The sequence below is a fragment of the Aythya ferina genome, assembly GCF_964211825.1.
Source record: "Aythya ferina genome assembly, chromosome: 6".
Taxonomy (NCBI): Eukaryota; Metazoa; Chordata; class Aves; order Anseriformes; family Anatidae; genus Aythya; species Aythya ferina.
In genome coordinates, this window is record NC_140303.1 from 16,808,955 (window position 1) to 16,831,862 (window position 22,908).

At 39.4% G+C, this 22,908-nt stretch overlaps 1 protein-coding gene across 1 annotated transcript in view; it reads right to left on the bottom strand.

The window, feature by feature from the left end:
- The window catches only part of PPP1R1C (protein phosphatase 1 regulatory inhibitor subunit 1C), a 47,982-nt gene extending 27,193 nt beyond the window's left edge, over window positions 1–20,789 (bottom strand). The window contains 3 exon segments of the mRNA XM_084524844.1: window positions 15,948–16,008; window positions 18,252–18,407; window positions 18,409–20,789. Coding sequence (XP_084380970.1) covers window positions 15,948–16,008; window positions 18,252–18,407; window positions 18,409–18,510 — 319 coding nt within the window. The 5' untranslated portion in view covers window positions 18,511–20,789.
- Between the last annotated feature and the right edge of the window lie 2,119 nt (window positions 20,790–22,908).

The following is a 22,908-nucleotide window of genomic DNA, read 5'->3' on the forward strand; positions in this document are numbered from 1 at the left end:
CCAAGCTATGGAGACAGAAATCAGGTGATGCTACAGCTGTGAAACAATTCTGCCAATTTTGTGAGTTTTTGTGAAGTGTCTCCATGGCGAAACACTACCATGCCTGTCAGCAAAGCTTTCTCTCTTGAAAAATGTGAAAGAAATGAACCAACTGCTGACTTCTTATGAATATGATTGATGATGACATACGGTTTTGTAGGCAGAAAATTGAAACTCATTTTCCTGGCTCCGGCTCCACTTAGTCATCTCCTGAGATGAAAAGGAGGGTGGCTGTTGGCTCCAGGTGCAGGGGGTTGGTGTTCAGGCAGTGGGCAGCAGAAGCCTGCCCCCAGCCCTGCTCTGTGCTAGTTTTGCAACAAGGCAGATCACCTGTTTCAAAAACTTGCATTCAAATGGCACAAACAATTTCAGGAACCAGAAAAAGAAATGCATTATTTTTCAAATAATTCTTCATTCTCTTGCCACTTACTGGCAGGTGAACCTGAAATTTTCCAAACATTTTGGTTTCTGTCATTTTACATTTCAATTTCTCCATCATAAAATAAGGATTTTTAAAATTATTATTAATCTACCAGCTTGCCTCACTGGTGTTTGATGACCACAGTTTGTATTTGCATTTGTATGTGTAAAATAAACTCACTGAAATCTGATTTAGAAATTGACTGGTGTAATATTATTTTTTTTTTTTCTGCTATAAAAACTACATTTCCTTTCTTCCAGAAGACAAAATAAGATCAAAAATATTTCATGCTTTGCTTTTGGCAGAATGCTAACCACACATTGCTGGATTAGCTAGAACTTCATAGCTTTTTACCAAACCACGGAGCTAGGAAATGGAAAAAGTACAATAAGGCAAATATTAAAAAACAAAAACAACAACAACAAAAAACCCCTCGTGTAGTTAATTGTTTGACTTTTGCTTGTTGGTTTCTATGTGCCTGTATCTATCAATGAGAACTTGACTATGAGTATGGATGTAATTACATTTAATTACAAAAAAAATATCTTGGTAGGCCCTCTCGGCATGAGTATATGTTTCTGAAAATTTTCACATTGCAAAAGCACCTCATTAAACTCCAGTATTACACTCCGTGGTAAATGTAGCTAGAGGGTCTTCTCCCTCCTCAGTCAAACACTGACAGGAGAGTACATTCATTACTGTTCTGCTGCATTTCACATACTAATCGGCATTTAAATTACTGCCTGCTTCTTTAGGGAATGCTAATAGCAAGATTTGTATAGGAAATAATTATAAAAACAGGAAAGTGAGGAGTTTGCTAGAAACACAAGCATTAGGATGCTTAACGTGTAAGGCACCTGCGGTTAAGGCATGTATCCTGTGGGAGATCCCGTGCTACCGTGACAGGACCTACCTGCCACCCTAGCTGAGGTGATTGTGCGGTAGATGGCTTCTGCACACCAAGTATTGGCACAGTGTGGCAAGGTTGTCCTGGCTGAGAGGACAGAGAAAGATTGAACTGATGGAACCAAAGGGAATGGGTCAGAGAGAAATGTGCATGTGAGACAGCACAAGGAGGTGGCCGTGGTCTTCTGTTCATGGGCAACCGCCTTGTAGGACAGGGAACTCCCACAGGGCTGCAGTACTTTGCATTACCATGCCCTTAATTGCTACTTGGAAAAAATAAAGTCAGTTATAAAAAAATAAACGTGAAAAGTTGCAACAACAAAAAAACTTCAGATGAAACTATAGTGTGGAAATTGTACTGATTTTACTGTTTTCTTTCCTAAAAAAAGAGACTCCTGTTCTGCAGAATTCTCTTCCTGGACAGTGACTTTCTCTGGATTTATTTTGATACAGTCTTGCTTACAGCATCAGAAAGTTGAATTGATTGTTCTGTTGGAAGTGCAGCATGGGGAGAGTCAATCTTGAAGCTGTGAGGAAGGGCTAGGCAGCTGGACATGGGGTGCTGCATAGCGATGTGCTTGGCTGGACAGAAAAGGACCCCAGTGTCTGTGAAGAGCAGACCTGTGTGCTCTTCCACCACCTGGCTGTTTCATGTCCCGCACCTAAACAAAAGGCCTGGATTCGCCTGGGCTTTCTTTACATCCAGACCCCACAGTCTTATAGCAGTGGGAAATGGCTCTGCAAGAAGTTTATTACTAACTCAGCATTTACATGCTATTTCAGCCCAAGTGTAGTTGGTCATGCCATCTCCTCCACTAAGCTGGCTCAACGTTGCTCTAGTTCATCTAGAAGTTTTTTTTCCAATGAGCAATGACTGTAACCAGCCTTTCAGAGTTAGCTAAAATGCCATAGGCCTGATGAATCAGTTTGCTTGGACATTTTATCTTTTCTTTCCACGTAAATTAACACATTTATATTCACAAAGCTATTTCCCACCTTTGGTATTGAAGTAGCCATTACTAGTACTGAGTGTGGACAGCTGTCATCTTAGTTATAGCAAATACTTCCTGATGGTGCTCAAAGACAACTTCTAAATGAAAAGAATGATCATACTTCTACCAACACAACAGCATCTGGTCCAAGCTGTGTCTGCATCACTGCACACCACACAGGTAGTACCCAAGGGCCCACTTACAGCTGCACAGCTGTAAGAATGTGAAATAAAACCCTATCATAATATACATAGATCAAAATTTCTTTAAAACATGCATTCTGATACTGTAGTCTGGTTTAGAAGAAACTGGAGACATTACAAACAACAAATGTGAATCTAAATGCATTTGTTCACATCACATGAATCTCAAAAGGGAATTGTATGGTGGTGTCTGCTTCATGAGCTTGTTATTCCAGTTTCACACCCAGCTATGTAAATCAGCCTAGTTTCACTGGCATTAAACTAGAATATAGCAGTGATGAATCAGGTCTGCAGCCTTACCACAGAGCACTCATGAATTGTTATTACAAGCATCAAAAAATCATCCTTCCCTTAAGCTTTATGTTTTCAATTTTCTGTTCTCTTTCCCTAAGAGATTCCAAACCTCTTAAATAAATACATTAATAAATAAATATCTAATTACCATAAATCAATATAGAATCTCAAAATATACATTGGAAGATATTTTAAGTTCTTTATTTTCTCCTGTCTTATTAATAATGACTTATTTCTTATCAATAATGACCGAGTTGTTCTTTCTGCCTTCTTTGATACTTCAATACATACATTAGGCAAAACACCATCACATTCCTAATTATCACCATTTTGCTAGTGGAGATCCTCTTGTAATGCATCTAGGAGTGATGCACACAGATGGATGTAAGCAAGAGCACATTTGCATCTGCTGTGCTTTGCTGCTCTGCATAGGCAGGATGTGAGCTGAGCAGCACTTATGCACTTTGGTGAGCATTTTTTACACAACTAGACCCTTTTAACAATTTTTAAGGCCATGGACAAAATATGCACCATAATCAGGAGCTTTTTTAAAGGCAAACTGAACTAATTTGACAGAATGGTAAAGTCCCCTTGTAATATTTGAGTGGTTTTTGTTGGTGGTGGTGGTTTGTTGTTTGTTTGTTTGCTAGTTTTACTACTTCCATTTACTATTTTACTTACTAGCCCAGTCATGATTTTACTAGAACACAAAGCAGCCTTTGTGGAAAAACCTGTCATGAAAAAAATCTTCCATGCTAAAATTTCTTCTTCTCATAGCAAAAGTCCTGCAACCCCGCACCTGTGAGGCCCTCTTCTGCTCTGTGAGAGGGTCGGTGAGCAGGAATGCTGGGGCAGACCTTCCCAACAAGAAGTCCCTCATCAGTTGTATGGGGATGGTTACAGACTTGGCAGTTCTTCACAGAGAAAGAAATTAAGCAATGAGAAATACATTTAAAATAATTTTCTCTTTGAATAACTGATGACTGACTGAATAATTGACTTGACTTTAAATTAATGCTAGGCTTAGAGCTGCTTTCTTAAGTGTATCACTATCCTGAAGTGTATCTATCTACCACAGACTTCTCTTTGGTGAAGTCAACAGAGATAGCTCTCAAAGAACAAGGGGCAAGAGTGGAACAAGAACAAGAGTGGAATCAGAAGAAAGGAAGTCTTTTTCCTTTCAGTATCTCTGATAATATATATATATATGTATTTGGTCCGATTATAAACATCTTACAGGGTTTGGGGGAGTTTCTCTGAGATAAACTTTCTGTAAAATTTGCAGCTATCAGCTAGTAATTCATGGCATTACAGCTGGGAGACATCTCCTGCAAGACCACGAGGTGTCACTGTGACCAGAAGTACCCGGTCAGGGTTGGCCTATACCTGGCTTCCAAGCCGCAGTAAATTAACTCTTTCCAGAATAATACAATTTAATTAAAAGCAAAGTACTTTTTCCCATTTCCAGCACAACAAAGTTAAGTTTAATCCCAAGTCTTTGTAACTTGTCATCTGTGCACACACTGCAGTGCCTATTATGCTTTGACCCTCTGGAACAAGAGGTACTTCAGCGCCTGGTTTAGTTTACAGGAAGGTTGGGGGAAGTGAATACTGCTCTAGACAAAACAATCCCAGCCCAGAAGTTCAAAACAAGTTGAGTGCTGCTCAGTGTAAATACTGTGGCAAATCTAAGGTCTGCATCAGCAAAACAAACCAGAGTTTATGAGAAAAGCAAAAAACAGAAAATCATTTTGCTACTGACTTTACTAGGCCATAAGCAACAGGAAGTTTTGCCATTGACTTCAAAGCCACGGTTTTATCCAAGATATATTGCATGAGTATGGCAAACAAATAAACAACCTACCAAATAACAACAACAACAACAAAATAAAACCAAGGAACCAACGAAGCAAGCAACAACAACACAGACAAATGACTGTCATTTAGTGAACTATTTCTAGCATTACGTCAACTAGGAAAGAACTTCAGCCATCTGTCGACTGACTTCTTAGTCTGAATTGTTACACATATGCATAATATAGATAACAATATATAAAAATATATAATACACATATAAATAATGACAGTCACATTAATAGTCACTCCATCTGTGAGATCCAAGTTAATTCATTCAACTAGATAAAAGTGAGGCAACTAGATAAAAGTGAGGCAAACTGAAGCAAACTCTTGTGATTGGTGATGTGGAATTCGAAATCCTTGGCCTGTTGGCCTGAATGTTGATTGTAAATTCAAGTCTCAGATGTGTGTAAAGTGTGTCTTAAAAGATACATGCTGACTTGCACACAACTCTCTTTTATGGACATTCTTTTGTTCTGATTCAACTCTCTTCTGGACTGAAATGTAGATAAGAAAAATTCTTTGTGAGGCAAATATATGTAAACTAGGGTGACGCTGATTTTCTGGCATGATCTCTGGTGGCTCTGGGGAAGAATGTCATTACAGTAGGAGGAGAACCTGACAGCCAGCATTTTTATGTGCCCCAGGAGGTGCTGGAGGGTCAAAGTGAAGTACAAGATGACCTTGGAAAAATAGAGTATCACGGAGATATAGAACAAGTCAAGGGACAAGGACTGGAAAATCAACCTAAAGCATGACACTTTGTCTCAAAATTTGACTGCCTTTGTAGAAGGAGAACTTACCTAATTAAAGGTTATACTGACACCAGGTCTATTCTGACACAAAAGCATACGTCAACGAAGATTACATCTTTGTTTTATGGATTAAGGGCAGTTTCCACACTCACAGCACAGACTAGCCTGGAACATGACAGTGAAAGAAAAGAAATGCATACAGTAAAAAGGGGGGAAGTAAAGATAAAGATTGCTTCTAAGAGGCTTGAGGAGGGCCAGAGCTGTTCAGTGACTGCCAGCAAATACTTGGAGGAGCAGGAGCAAAGAGCAGAAACTTCCCACTGAAATGAATGTGTCCAAGCAAAACATACTGCCAAACTGTTAAATATTTGCAAATAATGGCTAATGTTTTACCAACTATTACCAAAGCACATTCACAAAAACGTCCCAGATAGTTTGCCCATTGACTCTAACACTCCTAACAATATATTAGTTTGTGAAAAGACTTAACATGTTCATTAAATATTTTCAAGTAAAAAGAGCTAACTACCTTGAGAGAACAAGTTGGGAATTCACCAGTAATACTGAATAGTGTCAGTAGCATGTTACTTCCCAGATGATTGCTTGATTTATGTTCAGTCTGTGTTCAAATGAGATCGTGAAGTTGAAATCTAAATACAACTGAGGCAAAGATCATAAAGAAAAATCTAAGATGACCAGAAATACTATACTAGCTGGTCCCCTGATATACGTTTAAAGCATTCCCTAATAGCGTTGTATAGAGGAATCAATTGCAATGGAAAATGGCTTGGAACTGACCCACTGGTGGCAATCTATGTACTGGAGATGTAGTTGCAGTAACTACCCCTGAGAGTTGATCCTTTCTCTGCTGTGAGCAACAAGAACATTCTAAGTTCTAAAATAAAAGGCATCATCAACAGCCAAAGCTAAAAAAAAGGTCAAACATTTCTTTGCTTGCTATAGCTCATAAAACAAGAAAAAATATCTTAGCTGAATGGTTGTATATTGTACAGTCTGGAAAGTGACATTTACCAGGGGAGAAGAAACCATATACCAAATAAAACTCTTCCTTAGCCAGTGATTATTATTGCTGCCTTTGCAGTTTCCTTCCTTTTTGAATAATACCTCAAGGATTTCAGTAAAAATATGTTTTAAAGCTAGTCCTTGCCAACTACTCTCTGCTTTCCTATGATTAGATTACACATGCATAAAACCCCTCATGTACATGTATCAGTTTATGCACAAGTGAAGTGAACTATTAGCAATAGCGCTTCTTGGGTTTTGTGACCCTTATACAAAAAGAAGATGCAAATGTCACTTTTGTGGATTAATTCTTTGTTTTTTTATCTGGAAGTTTTCAAAGAGTCAACATAATGAGATTCCATAATCTCATTCTCACCATGAGCATGGCTAGACAGGATGGAAATGACAGGGCAATCATTTGTTAACGCAGACTAAGTTAGCCTGTAATTTCCAAAGATGTTTTTCAGAATTTCTAGTAACCTCACTAAATACCAGGGCCAGAGGGGATTCTGTGTTTTGTGTTATACGTCTTCATCTGCACTGTCACAATCAGCAGCACATCATTGTGATTCATGTGGAATGAATTGTTCCACACCCTCCTACAGGATATGCTATACACATTAAGGCCCAAGTCATCCACTAGCATCAGCATTTTAGGAAGCCTGAAAGCACATTTCTAAACAATTACAGCTCTGCTGTCTACTTACCTTATTTCAAAAACAGAAAGTAAAAAAACTAATGTTGAACTAGATTAAAACACCTGGATCACAGTTCTTTTGATGAAAAATATTATTTTCTCTCTCTCCCCCTCCCCGTGGTTCCCCCAGCCCCCTCCAACACATTTAGTTCTTCAATATAATTCCAAATTGGTGGTGGTCAGAAAAAGAACAGGAAAGCTTCACCCACATCTTTGCTTTACACCACTGTCTGAGAACAGCTACAGCAGAGAATTCAGAAAGACTTGAAAGGAATGCTATCACCACAAGCCTTTCTCTTTTCTGAGTAATAGAGACTCAGTGCTGAAACGTTTAGGCTGTGGGATGTCTGTGTACCAGGATAAATAGTACTGCAGGATGCAGTAGAGCTCGCTGCTTTACTTCAATAAGAAGTTTCCATCTGGCCCAACTAAGCTCATGCACTGCTGTGTGTGACTATTCTCTGCTTATGTTCTCAGAATGAAGGATATGGTCTCAAGTGGAATATACTGCCTTTAAAATGCACATTTGTGTACTTAGCACGGCTAATGGACTTCTGTAAGTGTGGTTTGGCTCCACAAGATAAAAAAAATGCCAAGACATTCACTCTCTGTGGTATGCCTGTGTCCTAGGTATCCCAAGGAAAACACGAACGAAATGAGCGTGTAACTGCACTTCATTCTGCTGCTATCATACTCTCTTGATCACCCAGTAAAGCTATTTAAGGAAAATATTAGAAGTGATGATTTTAAATACAGACACACGATTAGGGTTTTAAGGGGTGGAAGAGGAAAACAGTTCCTTCCAACAGACATAGGGTATAATTCTATCCTAGAACTGTTTAGATGACTGTAAAAAGGAATTAGGCTGGTTCAGCTGATCATATTTCCACAGCTCATGACACAGCCAGCTCAGACACAAGGAAAGCAAAGCCAAGCTCTACAGTCCCCTTACACTCTCTGAATTTCAGCAGTCCAGCCTTGTGCAGTTGGTGAAAACTCCCCTGACTGATAGCATCTTTTTGCTTAGAGTTCCTGCTAGCTTTCAGTCCAAATTCATTAAATGCCCAATGTTGGTGTATGTTGAAGTGAGGCTTTAACATGAATTACTTCACATAAAGAGTTAATTGTTTTTTCCTCCCTGGAAGCTCAATAAATGGGGCTATCTTGATTGATGCTTTAAGTGCAACCCCTCCCCAATATTCTGAACATAATGAGGTTAGTGCTAAAAGCTGGATTCTCTCTCATCTGTCCACATTATCTATTTATTCTGCACACATCACCATGGTGAATGAGTGCTGCATTAAGTACTAAATAGGAGAGGTCAGACAAACCCTGTGTTTTTTTTTTTTTTTTTTTTTTTTTCTCCTCAGGAAGGCTGAAACATTTATTAATGGATTTTTGTTTATTAGCTTATGTTTTAAAAAAATATATCAGAATTATTATATTATTGAAGTATAATTTAAGCATAATTTTAAAACATAATAATTTGGTATTCTTATTTAAGCCAATTTGTCTTACTATGCTTAAATGGACTTAATTTCAAATTGTCTATGATTTTTCTGCTGTTAAAACAAACAAACAAATAACCCATCACTCAAAATGCAAAGAGAATGTTTTGCTCCTGGCTAAACTGGACCTATTTTGATCAAAAATAAATATTTAAATGTCACAAGCCCCAGTAATTGTCTGCTCATATAGCTGTACTAAATATAGTTTAGGTACTTTGGCTATAGGTAGCTACATATGCCTAGATTTTTTTTTTGTTTTGTTTGTTTGTTTTTTAATCGGAAGCTCACCATGTATTCACATTTCTCACCAAAACAAAGTGTATGAAGTGTATAAGTATTTGGCACAGAGCAAATCTGTTAGGGTTCCTCTAGCAAAGTGCTAAGCTTTATGAGTGTAATAAAGCTTGAAGCTGTCAGACTGGCTTTCTCACAACATTATGTAGCTTTCCACACTGCTATTCTCTACCCCATGGCACACCTCGTTGTCACATTAGTGTGCATTAAGATGAAAACAGAGGTAAGCTGTTTGAAAGCTTATCAGTCCTGACACTGGATAATCAAGGAGCTGGAGATATGTAGCACAAAACCATATATATTAAAAATGATTTGCAAATAATCTCCTGGGATGGAAGAAGGCTGTTTCTATGGTGCTTTTGTATAAGGAATGAGGAAAACAGATGAAGAGTACAAGGTTCAGTTCTAAAAATACCTCCTGTACTTTCAGATAGCTCCACGGATGTTGACCCATCAAACACAAAACCAACAGAGGGCAGGAAGCGGGAGCAACAAGCAGTGTCATGGCACACATTAGGAGCTCAGCTGCATGGGTAAGTAGAAGAGGAAGTAAATTCACTTGTGGAGTATAAAAGGATGGAATGGGAGAAATGGATAAATGTAATTTTGCCCAAACTATGAATGAGTGTCATGTCCTCTCAGCTGCACCATTTCTCCCATCTAGGTCCAAAATCTGAGTTCTGGTTGTAAATGCCCGGCTTGCATTTCCACACAGCAGTCATACTCAGTCCCTTCCACAACCCAGAACTTTCTCAGACCATGATTGCAGCTCATGCTTCCCCTTCTCATGGAGGGAAGACAAACATCACTGAATGTGAGGAACTTGTCTTGTTTTGACTGTGAATTTACTTATTTCAGCCAAGTAGACTGTAGCTGTCAGTGTAGTCTGGGGATTTAGTTTGTCAGCTGCAAATAGCAAAGGCTCATCCTGAGCTGAGCTGAGGACCACATAGTACCAAAGAGGAGGCACAATAATCCTTTGTAGTCATTGTATTTCTTTACCATAGTGGTTCTTCTGTGCAAATTAAAGAAATCTGAAGGCTGCTTTAATAACACTTACGGACACAACGTATTTTTATTAGGCTATGTGTCTACAACAGCCAAAGGAAGAGTGAAGGCGTAATACCGACCACATGACAGTTAAGATGGCGAGTTAGGATGGCCTGACAGGTACCTGAAGGTACCAGTTCAGAACAATACAAGACCTGAAACTATTGGCTCTTTTTCGTCTTCAAGATATGTAGCAGCTTGGTTGGGCACTGTATGAAGCAGTACATATTTCACACTCATCCAGACTATGTGTTTTACACAATGCATGAATTGTGGGAATGTTTATATTTGTGAACTAATATGTTCATGACCTCAAAAAAAAAAAAAAAAAAAAAAAAAAAAACCAACCAGCAAAAATGCATCCGGGTGTCTCTGTGATAACCTCTAGATCAAGCAGAGCAGTGCACAGTTCATTCCAGCCAAATCAAAGCCTGGTCCTCCAGTGTGGTGTCTTTACCTTACTGCAGGCAGCATGACAGGTCCTTTGGTGATGATGATGACATAAAATCCTGTCTGCCTTTGAAAGATGCTAAGGAATTTTTATTTTTATTTTAAATTAAAAAATGTTTCATGGCTTCTGTTTGGAATGTGTGAGCTGTTGCTTCTGGGCTGCATTAAAAACAGCTCAAGCACAGTTTCCTGTCCTTATTTATTCATTAATTAATTTCAGTCCATGAACTTTTTTTTTGTTTGTTTTTTGTGGGTCAGACCGTGGAGTTTTCACTCACATACCATATGTGTGAGGAACTTATGCTGTGGCTTGTCCCAGGGACTCTGTGATCCTGAACTGCAGACTAAATTCAAACTAACCCAAATGAAACAACATCCTAGCATAGGGTAAATAGGCAAGAAAAAAAAAAAAAAAAAAAGGATGTAGTTTGTCACTGAACAACTGAAGTTCTGATGTCACATATCAGCCTGCAGATAGCAGGGTTTTTTCAAGCCTAGACATTTTCTTTCCAGTTCAAGAATTCCTCTGTTGCCTATTAGGGCTCATGCAGTGTTTGTTTTATGTATTCCATTGTTTCACCGTGTCATCTGGCCCTTCTCAGCACAGCCTTGACGAACACAAAGGACTGCACTGCCTGGACCAGCAGTGCCTCATCTCTCAACATCTTTGTGCTAGTGGCAATGCACACAGAGCTAGCTGTACCAGTCCTGTGGCAAGGGACAAACACATCTTTTTCATTGCTTACTGCCATACCTCCATGAAGTCCTAGACTATAATAAAAACAGACAGCACACTTAAATGATATTCAAATTTAGCATATAGAAAGGCCAATTTCTTAGACCAAAAAAAAAAAAAAAGTTAATGACAGGTTTTTTTTTTATAACCACATTAGAAGCCTAAATTTGCAATTGAAAACAGCTGTTATTTGGCTTACACACTCTCTATTTTCTGAACCAAAGTAAGCAGCATGTCCTACCAGAATCTCATGCTTTTGAAAAACATATCAGTTTTCATGAACTGTGAGACCAAGAATTCTCTGTTGATTCAAGTTTCAGTGAGCTTTTTGCCCGAGAAAGGACTGCAGGACTGGTTTACAATTGACCAGACAGCTGTCTCCTATCTAGCAAGTCTCTTTTGCCTTGCAAGAAAAAATGTGATTGTTAAATGTAAAACTTCAATGTCAGATAGAACTTAACACATCTACCCTCTCAAGGATATACTTCTGGCATAGTTTGCATCATCAGAAAAGCACAACTATACATGGCAATAAGATTAATTGTGCAGGGGTAGCCTGGGAGTGTCTAGAACCAATTCAGCATTTAAAAAAACCACACACACACACCACACAAAAAATAAAACAACAACCTAATCTGCTTTGGGTTGTCATGGGACTGTAGCAGGTGTAAGGGCCATTCTTACTCCCACTACCCATCCATCTGCATTGTTTGCAGCTGTACTAAATACTGACCCTGCCCTTGAGACATCTCACCAGAGCTCTGGAGATCCTGCACTGAGCTGGGAGGTATGACTCCCTGTCCAGACAACCAAAAGTCAGCGGTGAACACAACAGAAAAATTGCTAATGCTCAAATACAGACTGCAAGCAAGTTCCTTATCTGGATATGGGCACAGCTTTCTTACAAGTTACCTTTTCTACCTTGAAATTAGATTTGCCAAATACAAAAAGGCAGCTCTGAAGAATTATCAAAACACATTGCTATGTTTTTCTTATTTCCAAACACTAAGTAACATTTACATTACAAGGAAGGAAGCCAAAACATGCAACTGAGTAGAAAGGAGAGTTGCAAACAGCAAATACATAGAAAGTTCAGAAACACAGAATTTATTCTAATGTTTACCCATATTCTAGTATTTCAAGAAGACTGAACACTCTGACATGAGCTGAGCAGACCCTGCCAGCTAGACTGTTTGATGTTGCCTTGGCTCTGTGACAAAGCCAGTCCATACAGGAACGTTGGCATTGTTTTCTGATCAAAGTGAGCACTAATGGCATTAAACCTGAGCTGTGGTCTGATGTTTTCCTCCTTCAGCTGTCATTACTCTACATTGCTACCAGCTTTCATGTGAGCCATTGCAGTATGACACTGCTGGTTTAAAGCATGGATAGACCTGTATTTCAGATAGTAAGAACTGATTTTCATAAATATTCTCCTATACTTGGTAAGGAGACAGGAGATTGTGAGTGTATTATGGCATTAAAGAAAAGGTTGCTTTCCAGGTATGTAATTTTCAGTTTCTGTTGGCTTCAATGATACTGCAAGAGAAAGAGGAAGCAGGAGAGCTTTTAGCAATTTTTGGAGTAAGCTCTTCTGCAGCATGACAGGTAAAAGTGTCTTTAAATCTAACCACATGCTTACATCCCTTTTTTAAAGGATCGGGATTGTGCAACTGTTGCTATAGCAGGATATGACTGGGTTTCCTTGGTAATCTATACAGGCATGCTGTTTAGGATGAGACACTGCAAGTTTCTGTAGTTCTGCCCACTAAAATTAGGCTCTGCTCTCACAGATAGTAAAACGGTCTTGTAATTTCAAATAATAGTAAAACCAATTAGATATTATGAAATCAAATATCAGATTCTCAGAAAAAATACAGCTCAATTGATGGCAACAATTACTCTTAAGGTGAATCACTTCATAACTTGAGTCTCAATTTTTCTAGTGCTAACTTCTCTGCTGAGATGTGACATAATCCACAATAAAGCACTTTACAGAACACATACAGAAAAAGTTGAGTTTTTTTTCATCACTATGTTGCTTCAGAAGCCCGTGATGTCCACTGCAATCATTATTGATACTGTCACTATTTAAATTTCTCTTTTGCTGTCTTTGAAATTATATATGATGCCAACCAGAGTAAGCAGGAACAAATGCACCAATCAATGATACTATGGTCTTGATATTTGCTTCTGCAGTCACATCTACCACCTGCCTGTAAATCATTTAGTGTGGTCTGGCATTTACTGTCTCCTTGGGCAGGGAAGCCAAGGGGACTCTTAAAGTTTTGAAGTAGTTGTCATCTCCAAATGCTGTTTTAAATTACTTATCCTTAGTAGCCATTCCATCTTCACTTTATAGTACAATGGTCCTTACCTACATGCGTGAAGACAGATTCCTCTCAAATCTGTTGTAGACATCAGGGCTGGATGAGAAGACTTAGAGGAAAGTGACTGTTTTAGATCTATGTATGGCACAACTCAAACGTAATTTATTATAAAGTTTTGAAATGTCCAAAATCATTTTATTCCTTTCTGGTTTCCAGATGGGTCTATATCCAGAATGCCACAAAAATGCTACTTTTTTCATGCTGCAATCAAGAGCAGATGCAACAGAAGGCTATAGAAAAGTCTGATTCTTAGAAAATGCCTCTCTCTGATTTTCAAAATAAAAGAAGTTTAGATAATTTGAGTAAACTTTGCGTGGGCATCTGAACATTTAGAATTGCACTGGGTCATGCATTTCATGCCCTTGAAAGCATATACTTCACTATCTGTTACTAATGAGGGAATTGAAGTACTTCAGTGGGCAAAAATAAAGAGACAGGATTCTAGTTTAGTCCAGTTCTAATTTAATAGTTATCTTTGAAAATATCACTTCAATTCTCTGTTGCTCATTTTTCTCATATATTTAGAAAATCATGCTTTTAATGAAAATTGTGGTAGTGTCAAGTTTTCACCCTTACTACTGTTATTTTATTTACTGTAAACACGAGCATTAAAGACTTAACCATTGTTTGGAGATGAATCATTATTTGTTATATCATTGAGCTCTATTCAAAATCAAGTAGCAAACTAGCAGTAGGAGTTTAATCTGCAAGTTGGCAAGAGTCTCTAGGACTTGCTGACTTCTCTGAAAGTTGAAGGTATACAATAATTTCAGAAGTTGCCTGGCACCTTGCAAGATCACACCCGTAATGAATTTATATACGATTCATACTCCTATTGCAAATCTATAATCTGACTTTCCAATTTGGCTTTGTGGATCTTGTATTCAGTGGGTTTACGTAGCTACATGTGCACGCTCCTTTCAAAACACTTGCCCGTATCAAGCATGCCATATGGAAACACATATGCACATACTCATGCAGAAACGACATGAAGGGGGAAAGGAAAATGAAGGTGCTTATAATTTTGTTATTTTTGTCTTACTCTGTATAAAATTAAAAAAAAAATAAAAAGACAAGATTTTAATCTAACCAAAGAACTTTCATCAATACTGGTTTTCCGGTACCTAATAAGAGGGGATAACATATCCATGAATAAACATAGGTGAAATGGACGAATACTAGCTCTTGGGTTTACATGGAAGTTTACTGATACTTGCAGCAATCCTAGCTGATAATAAAAATGATTTATTTAAAGATTTATTATGAACATTGCAGGAAAGGAGATAACAGACATGCACCACTTTGTTTACACTAAAATTTCCTGTAAATTAAAAAGAGTTCTTATTCTCTGTTTGGTTTTGATTTGGTACTCTACCAAGTATCTGTTTATAAAAGGAAATATGACAGTACAAACTGTACAAAGTGAATTGCAAAAGAGATTATCAGTCAAGGTGAGTTTGCTTTAAATTAAGTCCTAGCGACACAGGCACTGTATCCCATTAACCTAAGGAAAGTTGGTCTGAGGTAGATCTTTCATGCATCATTACTGAGAGCTGAACTGCCTGAAACATGGGCCAGAATGCTACTATCCAAACTGGGATCAGCATTAGCCCTGCAGCAAATGCATGGGCCACTTGCAGTGTCAAAATAATATAACCTTAACCATATGCCATGCTTGAACATCCCTAATCTGAGCTATGCTGCAATGATCTCAACCTCAAGAGCAGGGTTCTTTAAATGCTTCTCTCAGCGCATTTCTCAGGAATTTCAGCTACTGGTGACATTAATCAGATTGGGAGAGCATCAGCACACTGCAGTAAGAGGAGATCCCAGTAGAGCTAAGATGGTTTAATTTTACATTTAATTTTACCAGTACATACAGCAATGATCTAAAAGATATATCAGTGAGAAAAAGCCTGAACTGCATTTTAAAGAATGAAGAGATAAGGCAGGAAAATAATGTTGCAGAGGGCTATATAAGATAAAAGTTTGATGTGAAGTGAAGTAGGTAATGTGTTTCAAATTCTGTCTTAAGGGCTCAAATTATGTCTTAAGGACTCATATTATGTCTTAAGGATCATGTTTACTCTCCTTGTACATACAACAAAACATAGGGAAGTATAAAATACTGAAATTATTGCCATCATCTGGAGGCCAAGATTTACATGGATTCATGTTTTTTACTCCAAACTGTTCTATGGTCCATTATTTAATATTTAGTACTTTGAAATTACTGCTGGATTTTTAAAATCATGTAGTTCATTAACTAACCATTTTGCAGACAATCCCAAATACACAAATTCAATAGTTTAGAAAGTATGCTGGCACTTACCCGGGGGCACATGATCATTCATGATGACGAGTGATGCTGGCGTAGGCCTTCTTTTCCTGATCTGTAACGTGCACAAACCAAGGAGAGTCATCAGGGCCCACCAATCACCCCACACTCAAAGCAAAACAAACAAGCCATCTGATGTCCTCCTGACTGTAAACCAGGCAAAGTTAAAAAAGAAAATATTTAAAGGAACAGCAGCACATTGCTGTCTTTCTGACTGTTCTTCTGGACTGACAATGATCAGGGTCATACTGATGCTTGTATATGGAAAACACAGGGGAGATCCTTCTTGTATAAGTTTTTGGACATTCATTGCTGATATGTTTTGGTTATATCTTAAAATAATTGGTATTTACCTTTGTTTCAGGAAAATAACTGCAGTAGTTTGTGAACTTATATATTCAAATAGCTACTGCTGTTATAGCTCTCACAAGCAATTATGAATATGATTTTTTTGAAGCACACTTGAGAGCTGACATTGTATATGTGTTTTCTGATGAATTTATATTTCTAAACTGTGGCCAGAAGTGGTGTTGTTCTTTAACTAAAGAAAATAATAGTCAAGACTTTAAAAAGAATGTTTCCAAATAGCACTAGCTTAGATATTTACCTATCAATATGTAATTCTGAATAGAAATCGTATGCAATTCTTCTTATTCAAAGTTTATTTGACTAAGCTTTTTTTTTGTTCCATTAACACTGATTGAACTACATGATATTGGACTACCCTTCTATAATGGACATATTTGCATTGAAAGTTGCTACGCTAAAACTTCCAGACTATCAATATTCTATTGAATTCAAGAGAGAGACTGGGTATTTCAGCTAGAAACCACACTGACACAAGTGCTCAATGTCAGTGCATTTGTTCTTTTTTAATTGCTGAGCTCTGTAGTGAGCTGGGTTCAAATTTTGCTTTCAGAGGTGTAAATGGAAAATTACATCATCAGGTTTAATGGGGTTATACCAGATTAGAGTAAATGTATCTGACAGCAGTATTTACTAATTTAATTTCATCACACCTCCACAGCATAAATGAATAGCACTTGGAATTAAACTCACAACAACAACAAAATGATTACCCTTAAAATCTAGGCAGAATTTGTGGCACAGCATTTCAAAAGCCATGGGAATCCAGTGAAATCCAAATAGTATGATTCTTACAGATTTCAGAAAAAAAAATATCAGAACACAGCCTGCTTGAATTCAATGAAGGGCTTTTCATAAGGCACGGACATTTTATAGTTCAGAAGTACCAATGGACAAAATGAAGACCTGCAGCAATTCTCTCCTGCACCCTTCTAGTACTTCTTCATTCAGTGGTCACTCACAAGCCATTGCTTTCTGGCAAAGGCTCACATCAGAATATTCAGGAAACAAGATACCTGTCCTAAAGTTGCCAATACTTTTGTCGTTAACACAGAACTGTCAAGGTTATGCTATTCCCCTGGTATCATCTAAAACTAGACTTACAAAAATAGAAGCAAATGTCGAGAAGTACTTGCACTGAGAGAAATATACTGGGTGACCTAATTACAATTTATCCAGATTTTCTCCTAAGCTTATGTTTGTTCTTCTTTATGTACATCTATGCATAGCTGTACATAATAACCATGTGTACAGAAAAACAAATTTCCTCCATAGACTGCTGTATTGTTTTATATATATTACATATATCTGTGTATGTGTATGGGAGTCAAAACCTAAAATAGTATACATATTAATCTCATACATACAATTCTACATCCAGACATATTTCTACACTTACGTACATATCTTTAAAATATGTAAAACATTTTAACAATGATATAAATAAGACTATACTAATCATGTAAAATACAGGATATAACTGAAAGGATAAATTGTGCAAAATGTAACTCATTTTATCATGTTAAAATGAATGGTAAATAAGCTGTCTTCTAACTGGACTGTGCAATATGTCTCATTAGGTACCTATTATAAACTTCATGTTTTGCTTTATATAAAAATAATCTTCTTAAGTTTATTGAGAATGTGTATTCAAGTGGAGCGTATGCATTAGAGCACAAGGTCCAGTTACAGGAAAAGCACAGAAAACACATACTGAATAAACCTACCCAAGATAAAGGGCTGGAGGATATATCCAACTCTCTTTTTGCATGTATCCAAACAGTGCTGTAACTTCCAGAACATTTGGTCTGTAGTTAAGCTAATATAAGTTGGAAAAGCATTTAGGCCATAAGTATGACCTGTTACCACCCTACATCTTGCACCCATTCTACCCCTTTCCCTCAAAACCGTGAGAGAAACTTGTCTGCTTACCTGCTCAGCTGCTTCGGGATCTATTTGACTCTGAAACAGCGGCACAGCAAACTGGATCTTTTTGGGGCTGTTGGGCTCCATCGCAATGCTGAGGTGAGGCAGGCGAAAGCAGAGCCTGGAGCGCCTGAGAACAGAGCCTTGTTCTGCGGCTCTCCCCGGCGCCCTCCCTAAAGCCACGCTGTGTGCTCCTCAGTAACAGCTGTAATTCCCGACTTAGCAAGTGGATCTGTGTGAGCTGAGCAGCTCCCTTATTCCACATGCACAGAGATGCCGCTGGCTTGACTATTTTTTCCCCACTCCCCTCTCCCCTTTCTTCTCCAGTCCTTCAGATCCTCTCAGCACAAAGCTAAAAGGAACAATAAGCTAATTGTGCACCAGTTCACTTCTGCATATGCCAAGCATTCACTCAGAAGCTAATTGAAAACGCAATACTAGCATTGCATGGCCTGGAGCCCTGGGATTTGAAAGAGAGGATCTCTCCACCGTACATTACTATCTGGCTGCTCAGAAGTGCAATGCAAGCTCCCTCTGAGTATTGCTGATGGGCTCTTAATTATTGATGAACACAAATCAGGAAGTTTTCAGATTTTGGGGGTGGAGGTAGCTGGAGGGGTGGATGCAATAATTCCGTCTCTGTTACAGTGTGCCAGAACTGCTCTCCTCTTCTCATGTATCACACAACCGCCTTTGCTCTTCCAAATCCTTTTCTAAACCTCTTCCAGGAAGATTTTTTGATGACGATGCTACATAGATGCCTACACTTTCTTGAAGCATATCTGGCGTGCTAAGTGCAGTTTGCACCTTAGGCTAGTTCATATTTAGACTGCAAACTCTTCTGGTGGGATCCATCTTAGATAACTTCAGACACTGAGAAGTTCAATGCATTTAAGCCAGCAATCTGGGCTCCCGACAGCTTGACACATCAGAGCATGTTTCGTTCTGTCCCACTTAAGTGCAATATAGCATCTACTAGAGATGACATTTTGTCTCTGTCAACCCTAGAAAAAGTAAAGATGGCTCAGCCTAGTCACTTCGCTTTTAGAAGGCTAAAATTCAGAGTCTCAAATCCTACTTTGGGTTACAAAATCTGTGCCTTCTTTTAAGACCAGGAAAACAATTCGGTCAATCATACCAGTAACATTCTGGTGAATCTGCTTGATTTTCACTTTTAATTTCATCTTAATGAGAAGTATATGAAACAATATAAGTGACCATTAACGTAACCTACCCATTTGCTCAGAGCTCCTGACCACTGCAAAGCAGCACAGCAGAGCTCTTGCAGCAAAGGTGCTCTTGATGCTAAAGCTGCGTCCCTGGACAGACAATGCTGTAGGCAGGTCAAAGGACTATGCTGTAAGCACAGCTCTAAGCCCACAGCCAAAGAGCATTGGATCAATCTCCTGGTAACCATTACAAACAATTGGAAAGAAAGAAAACAAGGCAAGTCCTGACTGGTATGGCACTTCGAAGAGACAGATTAATCTGGGATAAGGCTAGCTGTAGAGAGCAAGTGAATTTTCATCAGCTTTTTGGAAGACCTGTGAACTCTCTCAGTAGAACTACAACCAGTCAGGATGAAGAGCAAACAGGTAAAATGCACAGAGAAGAGTAACTTGAGCCTGCCCTGACAGACTGCAGTAAGGAAACAGACAAGCAGCAGAATTCAGAGCTGAGGCTCTGAAACCAAAACTCAAAGGAATTTGAAAACACACTTCTGGTCCAGGCCACTGAAAGGATCAAGGATTTTCACAGTTCATCACAGATTTATTCTAAAGCCACTGAGTATTTCTCCATCTGTGCCAGTAGGGAAGGCGGGGGAAGGAGTAGGGATAATGGGTAAAAATAATGCAGAGGCTGTGCACAGCAGAACAAACCTGAAAGTCAAGGTTTGGATTCATACAAATGAAAATAGTTAACACATTATCAGAATACCGGGATATTTCTGAACAGAGGCAAATGCACAAGCCAGTTAGTTTATGAAAAACGTCTAGCCTAGAAGGTGAGAATATACTAGATGTTCAAGGCCTGGTTGACTCAATGATCAGAAATAACTCATAGTGAGGGATGAAATTTCTCTCATCATCCAAATTAAAACTCCTTTGTACCACAGTGGCTTCTAGTTGATGGCATGTAGCTGGAAAAAATGCCAGTTACTTAACTGACAACTTGCTTGATGCTTTGTGTTGGTTGGCACAAACCATTTTTGAGAGCTATGAGAAAGCCGTGGCTTACAGCAGATGTTCAGAGATCAGAATAGAGACATGGAGCTCAGCACTGCACACCCTACCAAAAATAACAGGCTTCATATTCTGCTGTGTTGCTTTTCTCACAAGAGTTGATCCCTGGACTTACATAAAGTTGAAGTTTGCAAAGCCACCACTCATAAACTGGAACCAATTTTAGTTATAACTTTTCCATAGATCCATTAAAGCAAGGGACTGAAAAGGATCACTTGAGTGACTGAATCTGTGGATGTTCTTTTCACTGAAAAAACACCACATTACAAAAGTGAATTACGCATATAATATTCTTCAAGTATCTCTGAATCTGAAAGAATTGTTCTTTTCCTGAGAGGCTAAATGAAAAAAAAAAAAAAAAAGAAAAAAGAAAGAAAAAAAAAAAAAAAAGAAAGCAATTAATTTATACTGATGCTGTCTTCCCACATCTTTTCTTAAAGCTGCAGCCATTTAATTTGCCAACATACCTCCCTGTCCAGAGATGTCTCCCTTAATTAATACAACTGTACAACTGGAACTGCAATGTAGTAGAAAGCTTTCCTTCACTGAGCTGTGTAACATGTAGCATCCACCTGTTTTTTGATGAGTAGAATAGATAGGAATTCCTATCAGATAGCATCTGATAGGACAGACCATATACGATCATTGGAGTCCAGCATAAATCTGCTCAGGGAATGTCTCATTGCTGGTGATTTTCCTGTCAGATTTATTGTGATAGTTCAAGTGCATTAACTTAGAATCGTAGAACTGCAGAAAAGTCTTAGATGGAGAGGACTTCTGGAGATACCTGTTCTGACATGCTGCTTGACGCAGGGCCTGAGACCAGGTTATCTTAGGCTCTCTCAAGCTGATTTTGGAGTATTTTTAGTATTAAGGTGTAGTGGGTTTACGTGGCAAGGTTTTGGTAGCAGGGAGCCATAGGGGTGGTTTCTGTGAGAAAGATCTAGAAGCTGCCCCATGTTTGGGAAGGGCCCCATTGTTTTCCAGATCCGAGCCAATAAGCAATGTTGTTTTGCGCCTCTGTGAGAGCATATTTAAGACAGGGAAAAAACGCTGCGCCACACAGCAGCCGGGAGTGTCAAGGGAGTGGGAGAACAGCCTTGCACCAAGGTCAGTGTGGAAGGAGGGGGAGAGGTGCTCCAGGCGCCGGAGCAGAAGTCCCCTGCGGCCTGTGGTGAGGACCATGGTGAAGCAGGATGTCCCCCTGCAGCCCATGGAGTACCACGGTGGAGCAGGGTTCCACGCTGCAGCCCGTGGAGGAGACCACGGTGGAGCAGGTGGCCCTGCACTGACGGAGGCTGCCGCCTGTGGAAGACCCCTGCCGGAGCAGATTCCGGGCCGGACCTGTAGCCCGTGGAGAGGAGCCCACGCAGGAGCAGGTGATCTGGCAGGAGCTGCTGCCCGTAGGGGAGCCAGGTTGGAGCAGTTTTCTCCTGAGGGATGGACCCCGTGGTACGGACCCATATCTGGAGCAGTTCTGGAAGAGCTGCTGCCTGTGGGAAGCCCACGCCGGATCAGTTCATCAAGGACTGCATCCCGTGGGTGGGACCCCACAGCACAGGGGACGAGAGTGACCGAGAAGGAGCGGCAGAGAAGAAGTGCTGTAGACTGACCATAACCCCCATTCCCCGTTCCCCTGCGCCGCTCGGGGGGAGGAGGTGGAAGAGGGTGGATGGGGGGGGGAAGGTGCTTTTGGTTTTTTTCCTTTGTTTTCTCACTTCTCTCGCTTGTTAGTTGTAGGCAATAAATCTTACTATCTCCTTATGCCGAGTCTGTTTTGCCCGTTACAATGATTATTGCGTGATTTTCTCGTCCTTATCTCAATCCTTGAGCCCTTTTCACATATTTTCTCCCCATTCCTCTTTGAGGAGGGGGAGTGAGAGAGCGGCTGTGGTGGAGCTCGGCTGCCCACTCGAGCGGAACCACGACAGTCTTTTTTGGCGCCCAACGTGGGGCTCAAGGAATTTGAGATAAGGATGATAGTTAGTAGAAGTAACGGGCAAAAATATGTGCAGGATGATTGTTAGGAATGTACAAGTTGTGAAGAATTTAAGAAAGCAGTAACTGTGAGATGTTAGTGTGGTGAAGGGACGAGGGGTGGTGTGTGTGTAAAATGTCCACCTTGTCGGTGCTGTGATGATGTTATGTTTATTTTGGTGTGGTGAATTCTTTTTCGTTTTGATTTAAGTGAATTTTGTGAAGGTTGTTGTGATAATTGTAAAGTGAGAGTATGTTGTGAGTAGTCTTAAATATGCTTTTAACAGAGGCGAGGGGTGGAATGTAGTGGGTTTACGTGGCAAGGTTTTGGTAGCAGGGAGCCATAGGGGTGGTTTCTGTGAGAAAGATCTAGAAGCTGCCCCATGTTTGGGAAGGGCCCCATTGTTTTCCAGATCCGAGCCAATAAGCAATGTTGTTTTGCG